This window comes from Verticillium alfalfae, genomic scaffold (assembly GCF_000150825.1).
Source record: "Verticillium alfalfae VaMs.102 supercont1.10 genomic scaffold, whole genome shotgun sequence".
In the NCBI taxonomy this organism is placed as follows: Eukaryota; Fungi; Ascomycota; class Sordariomycetes; order Glomerellales; family Plectosphaerellaceae; genus Verticillium; species Verticillium alfalfae.
The window spans coordinates 599,909-611,139 of NW_003315029.1; the positions used below are offsets into that span (position 1 = coordinate 599,909).

Sequence of the window (11,231 nt, forward strand, 5' to 3'; positions counted from 1 at the left end):
ACCGCCGGCGGCGAACTCTTGCCCGAGATCCGTCTGACGCCCGCCGTCGCCCTACCCTGCGCCACCGTCCTGCCCATCGGCCTCTTCATCTACGGCTGGACGACCGAGAACCAGGTCCACTTCATCGTCCCCATGATCGGCGTCGTCGTCTTCAGCGCCGGCCTCATGGGCGTCATGGTACGTTGCCCGTGCCCTGTGCCTCCTGCCCCCCAGTGTACATGCCCACTAACGCGACGCGCAGATGTGCATCCAGAACTACCTCCTCGACACCTTCCCCCCCTACGCCGCCTCCGTCACCGCCGCCCTCGCCGTCCTGCGCTCCCTCGCCGGCGCCCTGCTGCCCCCTCGGCGGCCTCGAGATGTACAACGCCCTCGGCCTCGGCTGGGGCAACAGCCTCCTCGGGCTTCCTCTCCGCCGCCATGATCCCGCTGCCGCTCCTCTTCTACCTCTACGGCGCCAAGCTGCGCGCCAAGTCCAACCCCCAGCTGTGAGGGGCTTGGGCGGTTTTGTTTTGTTGTTTCGCTGCATGTGCATTGAAGCCCGTTGTTCTTTTCCGGCCGGCGTTGGGGAGGGTTACTGGGACTCAGCATAGTATAGACGGTCGCTGTCGGTAATTTGTAGATACTGGGTGGGCCGTAGCTTGCCTTCGAGGAGATTCAAGACAGTCTGAAGGATGCTAATTTCCTGATAAATACATGTGGCTCAAAAGTTCTGGGCAGAGTGTTGTCTGGGAAGTTGCTGTGTCGTGAGCGTGACTAGTGCTTCAAACTGCGTCATCTTCGAGTTCGATAATCGTATACAATATGAACATTCAATGCTGGAGAGGGGAATGAGTTTTAAGCAATGGAAATTCTAGTCTTACATACACACATCCTTTGACAAAAACGGAAGGACTGAGCAAGTATCCTTGCTGTACGAAACCACTTGAACTATGAAAGAAGGGAATCATTCCTCTGGACGTGCGCATTATGCTTCGTGGCGAAATGTGGTGCCTTAGAAACTACGGCCACCAGTCCTCGGTACAACCTTTTGCGATTGCTTGGCGTCCAGCTAGTCTTCACAGACCCCTGAAGGTGCCAAGCTGTACTAAGATTCTAGTTGCGGAATGGGGATCTTGTATCAAGTCCAATTGCTCGCTTGCATCAAAGCCCAAGACCCGGCGACTTTGCCTCTCGCATGTTCTTTGAAATTGGTAGCCGTGCCTTGTGTTTTAGCGACGAGTCTACGATGCTTACCTGGGTTTCGGCTGCTAGGGACATAGCGCATTATAACCACATACTTATGGCCTTATATGGGAAATGCCATATCGTATGAGAAAACTCACTTTCGATGTTGTCATACTAGGCACGACATGGCAACGCTTGGTCAACGGAGATGCTATACACTACGTTTCAATTTGGCTGCTTTTGTGTTCGTGGGTGACTGAAAATATACTTTCACCACTATCATTCATCCAGCACGGGCATTCCATGCTGGCAGTGGAAATGGGGATAGGCACCAGACCTTGTCAAACGCTTGGACAATAGGATGACGCGTGTGTCGTCACTCTTAGTTCGTGCCTCTGAGTATCTTTCTGTGATACGGGCAGCGACTGGTCCAAGCAGGAAAGGCCTTCAGTCATTCGATTGGTGGAACGATTCGAGATTCATTGGAAAGATGGCCATGGAGCTGCTTTGACTTTCCATATATTTGTCCACTAAGAACTACGGAGCGACTCCAAAGCCCTTTGGACCAAATTCTCCATCTCTCGAACGGTGCCCTCTTGCGTTGTCTGGCCCGTCATGATATACAGAACATTCCCCAAAACACGGGTGTGAATATCCCACGCCCCTTTGCCGTCGCGAAGGCCAGCCTGAAGCCTAGCAGCAGCCTTGCTCGTGTATCCGACCCCATCATCACTCCGCATGCTGATCGTAAGAACACTGCCCAAAGCCCAAGCGCCCGCGACCTTGTCGGACTGTCTCGAGAGGCTGTCGATGAACTCGTTCGACCACATGGACCAGGTAGTGCCCGAGGGCCCGGACTGGTAGCGGCATCTAGCGCCTTTCCACTCGAGTTCCTCTTGGCCCAGTCCCACGCGCCATTCTCGTCCATGCGCTGCAACTGGTCTAAAGACTCCACGGAGACCTGGCAGCCGACCGCGTGAGCCGTGTAGCTATGCCCATGAAGCAGCGCGTCGCTCTTGTCGTCGCTCGTAAAGGCGTTGAAGATGGACTCCGAGGCCAGTGTCGTAGAGAGAGGCAAAAGCCCACCCGTGAGAAGCTTGGCGTGAACAGAAATGTCGGCGGAGGTGGCGAGCAGAGATGATGAGCTGAAACGGCCAAGGCGGTAGAGGCCGGTAAAGACCTCGTCAAAGATGACGGGGAGGCCCTGCCAGTCGTGCTCGGTGGTGCTGGGCATGGTGGAGTTGCCGAACAGTTCAGGCGAAGAACGCACGACGTCGACGAGCGCTTTCTGATAGAGAGGGTCCCTGCTCAGTTGGTCAGCAAATGAAGGTTGGGGTGTGTGTGGGAGCGCAACTCACACCAGGATCATGCCGCCAGCGCCAAGAACGACAGGCTCCAGCATCAAGGCGCCGAACTTGCGTCCGCCCTGTTTCTGGAGTCGTTCTAACACGGAACGGAAATAGTTCTTGTACGACTCATATACCTTCGTCTGAGCCCTGTTGCCGAGATCGAACACATCGCTGAGAGATTCAAACTTCGCTCCATCACCGAGATCCTCCTGTAGCGCCTCCGGCGTGTCGACGACCCACTTGCCATCGCGGCACCATACACTGGGGTGGTCAAACCAGAAGCCCTTACCTTTGTACCATTCTACCTTTTCGTTGAAGACGCTCGGCTCCGAGCAATCCATGGTGCCGATGGTATCACCGTGATAGCTCCCTTTGAGGCCGAGAATTTCCATCTTCTCGGAGGCAGCCCAGCCGTAGCGCAGCCTGGCAGCGCGAAGAGCCATCTTGACGGCGACCTCGCAGCCGGTGCTCCCGTTGTCGGTGTAGAACACTCGCGTCAGCCGTGAGTTGCCCATGCCGTGGAGCAGCTTCTCAGCGAGAGCAAGGGCAGGCTCATGGATCGCCTCGGCGAACATGACGTGGCCGTAGCGACCGGCAGCATAGGCAGCGGCCAGTGTGAGGCGCGGGTTTCCGTGACCGAGACCCTGGGTCCACCAAGAGGCAGAGCCATCGAAAGCCGGTTGTAGCAATCCACTCTCGTTTGCGGGGGAGGGAGCAGCGGCGGGGGTCAAGACCTGGAAAAAGTCGCCATTGGCCGAATCGATGACGGAGATGCGGTCAGGCGTGAGTAGCTTTTGCTGGGTGAAAGGGTACCAGATATTCTTGCTCGCACTCTGAGGCATGTTCTCGAGGCGCGCAATGCGGCTCTTGCCCCGATGATCCAGGTCCTTGAGGACGGCGTGGGCAGTTTCGCTAGAGCTCTCGCGCTCGTAGTACGCTAACAGAGCGCCATGGTCGTACTGAGGATCCTCGTGCCGTTCTGGCGGGGCGGTGACCGTCTCGACAGGAATGCCTGCATGTTCTTGGAAGTAGTCCTTGAGGTACAGATGGTTCTCGTACGTTGCATTCTGAAAGAGCAGCACTGCCTCAACGTCCAGACCGCGTAATTTCAGGGACTCATACGCGGCAATGGTCTGTGAGATGCCTCCAAGCTTGGAGTCGCCGACGAGGACAGTAGGTAGTCGAAGAGGCGCATAGAGGTCGGCTTGCGGGGTTCCCGTCGGACCGGGTGAATGCACACCTCCGGCCGTTTCAAGAAACAGCCATCCAGGACCGAAGGCGGCGTTTCTGAGGGCGTGATCATGGATGGACCGCCGGAGAGCGTCATCTGAGGGAATGTCCTGCCAACCAGTCAGACCAAGCTTGGATAAAGCCGCAACGGAAGTGGTACCCGGCCGGACAACCTGGCTGCAGTATGCGGGCTGCACGGTACATCGTACTGCACGAGTGTCTCTGCAGCGACGGAGGGAGCGAAACGCTCGATATGTCTGCGAGCGTGGTCAGGCTGAGGTGACCCCGTCTCGCCGGACCTGGTACTGGGTACTTCTGCAGACCAGTTAGATTAGAACAAAATGGCGGATCGACAGATAAAACATACACGAACTGTCTGCCTCACTGGCCGGGCCCGTGGACACAGGCTTCAGGTAGGAGGTGCGTTCATGGTTGTAGAACTTGGTCGCGGCATTGCAGAGGATCGTTGTGAAGATGGTCTTGCCCACGTCCGTGTTGGCGCCGTACACCTGGTGCACGCGAAGGTGCCGCCACAACAGGCCAGATAAGGGTGCCATCACCAGACCTTGAGGCCAAAGGTAGAGGCGTCAATGGGGGGAGCGGGGACGTGTCAAGATGTTGCTTAGCTCCATGATGTGTTGAGGGGCATCGAGGCCCTTAAAAACGTGCCTGTTGGGCGAGGCTGTGCGACGGCTTAGGGAAGGTGATGAACAAGTACAGGGGGGTCAAACCTTCTGTGGCCGCTAAACCGACGGACGGCAAGCCACTTCGCCTTACCTCAGCAATTCCCTCAACATGTGCGACGGCCAGGCCCAGACCAGCATGCGAATATATGGGCGCGACGCAAAACGGAAAACCTCCCGTGTTCAGCTTCTTTTATTTGTTGAGTCACATCTTCCGCCGCGGGGTGCACCGTCAACATGTCCTCGTCCTCAAGCTTGGAAAGAGCTCTGAGGCAGCGGCTGGAGGAAAGGAAGTCAAAATCACAACTACGCCGGCTGACCTCCTTCCCCTCGACGAGCGTCGACTTCTCCTCCAACTCCTATCTCTCGCTCTCTGCCGTGCCAGAGGTTCAAAAAGCCTACATAGCACACCTTGAACAGCTGATCGCGTCGAATTCTCGAACGTCCATCCTGGGATCCAGCGGCTCCAGGCTCCTCGACGGCAATTCGAACTATGCCGAAGCGCTGGAACACGACGTTGCCGCATTCCACCATGCTCCTGCCGGTCTGCTTTTCAACTCGGGCTTCGACGCCAACGTGGGCTTGTTCAGTTGCGTCCCTCAGCCAGGAGATGTCGTGGTCTACGATGAGCTCGTGCACGCCAGCGCCCACGACGGCATGAGGATGAGCCGCGCCGCCCAACGACTGCCGTTCAAGCACAACAGCGTCTCCCCAGCGAGGCCCCACACTCTGGGCCATACTCCGCCAGCACGACAAAGCCTGAGTGAGATCCTCGTAGCATTGACCCAGGGCGCGAACGGTCGAGAGGTCAGGGCCGGGACGCGAAACGTCTTCGTCGCCGTCGAGGCCGTCTACAGCATGGACGGCGACGTTGCGCCGCTGCGGGAAATCGTCGACTGCATCAAGCAGCACTTGACCCGCGGCAATGGTCGGCTCATCGTTGATGAGGCGCATTCGACAGGCCTCTTCGGCCTGCAAGGCCGCGGCCTGGTGTGCGAGCTCGGGCTCGAGCGCGATGTCTTTGCGCGCCTGCACACCTTCGGCAAGGCTATGGGGGCTTCAGGGGGTAAGTGCTCTCTCTCTTCCTTTCTTAGTTCTGACCCAGAAAAGCCGAGTGCCGAGCCTCTGGGGAGGGGGGTGTGGATCCACCGACGCTAACGAATCACGCGCTTCCAGCCATCCTCTCCTGCGCGCCGGTTGTCAGGGAGTACCTGATCAATTACGCGCGTACCTTGATCTACACGACGGCCATGTCGCCGGCGAGCTGGCGGGCATCAGGGTCACGTACGATTTCGTAGCCACAGAGATGGCCGACGAGTTGAGGCGGCGGTTGAGAGAATTGATCGGGTACACGCACGGCCTCTTTGTGTCCATCTGCGCACGCTACGGCGCGGCCCCGCGACCGCTGGTGCGCATTGATGCGGGGTTGCCCTCGTCGCCCATTATCCCGTTGTTGACCTCGCATCCGCGCAGTTTGGCGTTGTACTGTCAAGAACGAGGCTACGTCATCCGTCCTATTGTCGCACCTACAGTGCCGAAAGGCAGCGAGAGGGTACGGGTCTGTCTACATGCTGCCAACACGAAAGAAGAGGTCGATGGTCTGCCCGCGTCGTCGAGGAATGGGTGCTCAAGACACAGAAGGAGGGCCTTCAAGAGACCCAACCACCAGTGCAGAAGGCTCATCTTTAGGTGACAAGTAGTCGCATCACGGCTCGAGATTTGGCTTTGCAAGCCGCAATCAAAAATTCTTGTTGGAAGCATTAGCTTGTCGCACTCTTTCCAACACAAAAGAGGGATGGTAGACGTGAGAGACAGGTGGGCCAGTATTGGGCTCTTGACGCGATGTGTGCAGGGCGGGGTTGAAAAATTAAACTATTCGCAGCCAGAATTCAATCGAACATGGAATGCATTTACCCCTATGAGACGAGAATGACGATGTCCTCTGATGCATCCCACTTCTTACGCACGAGATCGATGCGGCAAGGTGAGTCACCCGGCACCGCAGGCTGATAAGGGGCGTTACTGTAAGGCTGATGGAAGTCCGCCCGTATCCCAAAAAGGGGCTGTACTCAACACGAGGCAGCTGGCGGGGATTCCTCGACTCATAACGGTAGCCCCTTGGAGGCTTCCTGGAGACATGTTGCATATTTAAAGATGGCAAGGGTTGGCACTGAAAGCTCGTCCGGGACCCTCTAGGCACAAACTCAATTAGCACATGCAAAATCATTGAAGGTCAACGCCACAATGCGGCGCCCACAGCTCCTCACACCGACTGAATTAAGCAGGCTGCGCGATCGCTCTGACGAGAATGACAAGCTAGCCACGTGCTGGGACCGCAAACATGTCGGCATTCTTCTGTTCGATTACTCGGCCCCGCCCATGAGCTATACTGGCTATCCGATGCTCAGAGTCTCACTTTTGAAAAGAGGCGTTTCGAAGACGCGCCATGCCTCAGGCTGGTGCGAGTCGGAACGCGATTTCACCTTTATCGGCAACCTGACGGATGCTCCGCCGCGAGACTACCACTACGGCAAGAGCTCCACATACGAGCAGCCAGCTGCCCTGATGAGGGACAAGATTAAAGCGATCCTCGCCGAGTTGAGCGAAAGATACGCCACGCTCTGTCTGTGTACTGCACGGCCGAAGCAATTGGCCCTGGGGCTGCAGAAAATTGGCCTCAAAATCCCGAAGCAGTTCGTGGTTGTCGATCTGGTCAGGGTGCTCGAGTTCCAGGCCGTACCAGATGTCATCAACAGCGTGCTGGCCGGGGAGGAGGAGTTCGCGGCGCGGGCCAACGACGGGGAAATCTGGACTGGACCGGGGCATGGCGCGGACTGCTCGCTAGCCTCGGTGTTGCTGGCGCTCGTCGGGCCGTTAGCGAAGAATTACACCGGTGACTGGAAGAGGATCGAGCGGGAGGCGGTGGCGGCCAGTCGGTTGTTGGGTGGAACGGGACTCAAGGTCGTTGGCGAGATGAACAAGATCAAGAGTAGATCGTCGAAGCGAGGCAAAAGAGAACCAGACGCCTGAGCTGCCATGCGATAGACCTCAAGCGCCTGGAGCCATCTGCCAGCATCGGTCTCGATAGATAACCACGAGGCATGGGCCGGGCTCGTCCCGAATGCAACGTCCGTTGTCGATCTGTGATTGCTAGTTGGCCTAGTCAGCTGGTTGATTGGGTTCAGAGATCCAAATCAGCCAAGGGAAACCACTCGGCCTTTCGCTCCGGATGCCGACATAGGTCAAGGCACGAGCGCCATCGGTGTCTGGGGTTTGATGTGTTGGATGGCGCGGCGGCCACCCACCCATGACAGGTCCAATTATGACTGGCGATGCTGTTGCCAGGAATGTCGTGATGGGCCGGCACGGCTGGCACGTGGGATGATGACTCGAGATCTGTCGAGGGGGAAATAGGTGAACCAAGCTCCCTATGCTGTAGAGTGCTTGGGTACCTAGGTACGGCACCTTTCTGACCAGTGTTACCCCCCACCCATGTCGAGGCAACGCCCGCCGAGTGGAGATAAGGAAAACGGCCCGGACATGGGGGAACTGGTCCCCGCCTGCATTTTAGCAGGGCCAATGGAGTGAGCGGGCCTCTGTAAGGCGTTGTGGGCGTGGGGTCAGTGGAAGGATCGGGGGGTGGATTGGGGGACATTTTGGGGGAGGGAGGAAGGACTGACAGGGGAACTGACTACTTACTACTGGGCCCTGGTAGCACTTCCCAGGGCGCTTCGACCTGTGAGGCAGGCACCCCTCGGCCGCCCCCCCTTGCCCCCCCCCCCAACCTGCCTCGCTCTCTATGCGGGACCCCGCGTTCCCACCCGTGCTTGCCCTGACTTGTCGGGTCGCTCTCGCCTGTGACAGGACCGACGGCGCGAGCTGTGCTCGCCATTCTTTCCTCATCTTTCCCTCCACTGCCGCAACTTTACCTCGCCTATTCTCCCGCCTATTGCCTGACCCCCCAACCTCGATCTCGACCTCGCCCTGGATCGTCTCTCCCTCTTCGGCTCCCCGCAGCAGCCCTATCGCTTCGAGATTCGCGGCAACTTTCATATCCATCATCGCGACGACATTCGAAATGCGCGACTAGGGCGCTGGTCATGGCGACCCACCAACCCCAGTCGGGCGGCGCGCCCTCCGCTCACGGCCACCCAGGACCCTCACCAACAGACGAGGGATCACCAAATCCTCCCGAGTCGTCCAAAGAGTCCACCACCTCCAGCTACCGACGCGCCAGTCGCAAAGGCGCCGTAAAGAAATTCAGCTGCAGCTTTCCCGGTTGCGACAAATTATACTCTCGAGCTGAGCATCTCCACCGGCATCAGTTGAATCGTGAGGCGTCCCCACCCGGCTTGGAAACGACTGTGACCTTCACGCCTCTGTTGCGCCGCCGTTTCGATTGACCGAGCCCGCTTGACTGACATTGACTTGCAGATGCGCCCAAGGAAATCTTCCGTTGCGAAGAACCTGGCTGCGACCAAAAGTTTGTCCGCGCCGATCTCCTCGCTCGACATAAGAAACGTCACTTCACATCCTCCTATATACCCCGGAACAGAACCTTCAGCTTCAAGTCATCACATCCTGAACTTGCGGCCACTTCGAGCGCACCAGCAGCAAACATAACATCCACTGCCGGGTCTGCCCCGCGAACGCAGTTCCCGTCACATACCTCGAGTGGACCTCACGATGCCGCCATCTTACTGACGCCCGACTCGGAGCCGGCCCCACGACTGGTTCAGCCTTCGAGCTGGCCTCCGCCGCAACCTTCCATGCACGGCTTGGACGTGAACATGGGGTCGAAGGCGGCATATTATGGAAGGGAGGCGGTGACCATGGCCACTGAATCATCAACCATGTTGCCCTTCGACAACGGCTTTCAAGCGGATGGACATCTATCCGAGAACTTCGCTATGTGGCTTTTTGACGCCCAGGCTGGCTGGAACGAGCTGAACGCTGTTGCCAACATGCCGTTTCTCGAAGGCGGCTTGGAGTCGACGTTCAACAACAACATCAATTACGACTACGAGTCACTGACAAGCCGCTCGCAGCCAGATCCCACGCCGCCGCGCCAAGAAAATGACGACCTTCTCACGGAGCACCGTCGAGAAGAGATTTTGTCTTGGTTCCGGCTATTCCGCAGTAAACAGCCCAAGTACGAGGCCTCAATCACCCGAATCGTACAAGAGAGCGGCGGTGACGTCCCCGGCCTCAGTCTCGACATGATGCGACATTGTCTGCACACGTACTGGGTCGATGTGTCCCCGCGGCTGCCTATTGTACATCAGCCGACTTTCTCATGCAACCGATGCCCCATTTTCCTCGTCATGGTCATGCTTGCACTCGGCGCTGCATCTCTGAGGGCTCGCGACACGACGAGCACATACGTCGAGTACGGGGGTTTCGCGGACGTTATCATATCGAGCGTTCGCTGGGAAATCGTGACTGCCGAAGACGCCAATCCGCCTGTGGCTCTGTGGGTGGCGCAGGCACTTCTGCTGCTCGAATACTATGAGACGCTGTTCTCTTTCCGCAAGTTCCATGAGCGGGCGCATATCTACCACTCCGCGACCCTGACTCTCTTGCGCCGGGGCAGTCCCCTCATCGGCAAAGCGGGCAGTGAGTCACCGCCTGAGGAAGCGCCACCGTCGGGTGAAAATGACGGCTCGTCAGACTCGCGAACATGGTGGGTGCGCTGGGCTGAGACGCAGTCCATGCATCGTGTTGTTTTTGGAGCCTTCATGATGGATATCATCCATGCCACCATGTTTGGCCATCTCGCCGACATGGCGCCGGATGAGATCCGCCTCCCTCTACCGTGCGATGACAGCCTTTGGGCGGCGCCGAACCCCGACAGCTTCCGGAGCGTTGACAGCACGTGGCGTATGTATGGCATCAAACAGATCTCTTTCCTCGAGGGGCTCAAGTCTGCGCTTCACTGCAACCCGGTGAAGACACATTCGTTTGGTCGCATGATCATCATGTGCGGCCTGCTCAGCGTTGGCTGGCATCTCTCTCATCGCGACAGCCAGATCAAGTGGCTCGATCGCCCCACGCGCACATCTGAGCACGACACATGGCGAAGGACGATCCTGAAAGCTTTCGATATTTGGAAAGAGAGCTACGATGCCGATATTGGCCTGTCCGAAACCAATCTTGGGGAGAGCCATGGCAGCGCGAATGGGCCAGTTCAGTCACCATCTGTGCTCTACCATTTCGCCCATATTGCACTTCAAGTCGATATCGTGACCTGCCAGGTCTTTGCGGGCGCAAAACGCCTGGTCAACCGTAAGATTTCGACGCGCGATTACAGCAACGCTGTTGCGCGTATGAGAATCTGGTCGAGCAAGGCCAGCACGAGACATGCCGTGCTGCACGCGTTCAAGCTGCTTCATCGTGTTCTGGTGGGAGGTTCCCGCCGGGGGTCGGGGTACCCTCCGCTCCAAGACGCCTGGTATTCGTGCCGCAACGAGGCAGACCCCCACCGCCCGTGGTCACTTTACTACGCGGCATTGGGTATATGGTCACTTGTGCGGGCGTTGAACGGTGGGCAGGCACCGCCGCCATATTCGGGACCATATTTGAGCACCGCTACGTATTTGACCCGCATCGCAAACCTCTCTGAGCTCACAGAGGAGACGGCAAGGGGGTTGGGTGATGGATTGCCTGACTTGCTACGATTATTGCAGGCGAGCTTTGAGGATGCGCATGCTGAGCTGCTCCATGAGGCGGCTGAGCGACTGAAGACTTGTAGAGAACTGCCTGGCTGGGGCCGGGACATGACGGGTAGATACACGAGGGTGGG

The 11,231-nt window shown here is 57.8% G+C and overlaps 5 protein-coding genes across 5 annotated transcripts in view; 4 read left to right on the plus strand and 1 right to left on the minus strand.

Moving 5' to 3' along the window:
- VDBG_07631 (benomyl/methotrexate resistance protein) overlaps positions 1-424 on the plus strand; it is a gene marked incomplete at both ends in the record, with an annotated part of 1,807 nt that extends 1,383 nt beyond the window's left edge. The window contains 2 exons of the mRNA XM_003002126.1: positions 115-177; positions 242-424. Of these exons, the coding sequence (XP_003002172.1) occupies positions 115-177; positions 242-424 (246 nt within the window). The remainder of the gene's footprint in view (positions 1-114; positions 178-241) is intronic.
- Positions 425-1,780: 1,356 nt separating this feature from the next.
- Positions 1,781-4,303, minus strand: VDBG_07632 (adenosylmethionine-8-amino-7-oxononanoate aminotransferase; the record flags this gene model as incomplete). Its single annotated transcript, XM_003002127.1, has 3 exons — positions 1,781-2,471; positions 2,526-3,993; positions 4,114-4,303. 3 exons carry the CDS (start codon positions 4,301-4,303, stop codon positions 1,781-1,783), a joined length of 2,349 nt encoding a protein of 782 aa, XP_003002173.1.
- Positions 4,304-4,666: 363 nt separating this feature from the next.
- Positions 4,667-5,727, plus strand: VDBG_07633 (8-amino-7-oxononanoate synthase; the record flags this gene model as incomplete). Its single annotated transcript, XM_003002128.1, has 2 exons — positions 4,667-5,495; positions 5,606-5,727. 2 exons carry the CDS (start codon positions 4,667-4,669, stop codon positions 5,725-5,727), a joined length of 951 nt encoding a protein of 316 aa, XP_003002174.1.
- A 946-nt stretch (positions 5,728-6,673) lies between these two features.
- Positions 6,674-7,459, plus strand: VDBG_07634 (predicted protein; the record flags this gene model as incomplete). Its single annotated transcript, XM_003002129.1, has 1 exon — positions 6,674-7,459. The coding sequence occupies one exon, from the start codon at positions 6,674-6,676 to the stop codon at positions 7,457-7,459; it is 786 nt and encodes a 261-aa protein (XP_003002175.1).
- Positions 7,460-8,529: 1,070 nt separating this feature from the next.
- Positions 8,530-11,170, plus strand: VDBG_07635 (conserved hypothetical protein; the record flags this gene model as incomplete). Its single annotated transcript, XM_003002130.1, has 3 exons — positions 8,530-8,761; positions 8,864-11,021; positions 11,116-11,170. The coding sequence occupies 3 exons, from the start codon at positions 8,530-8,532 to the stop codon at positions 11,168-11,170; spliced, it is 2,445 nt and encodes an 814-aa protein (XP_003002176.1).
- Positions 11,171-11,231: the final 61 nt, after the last annotated feature.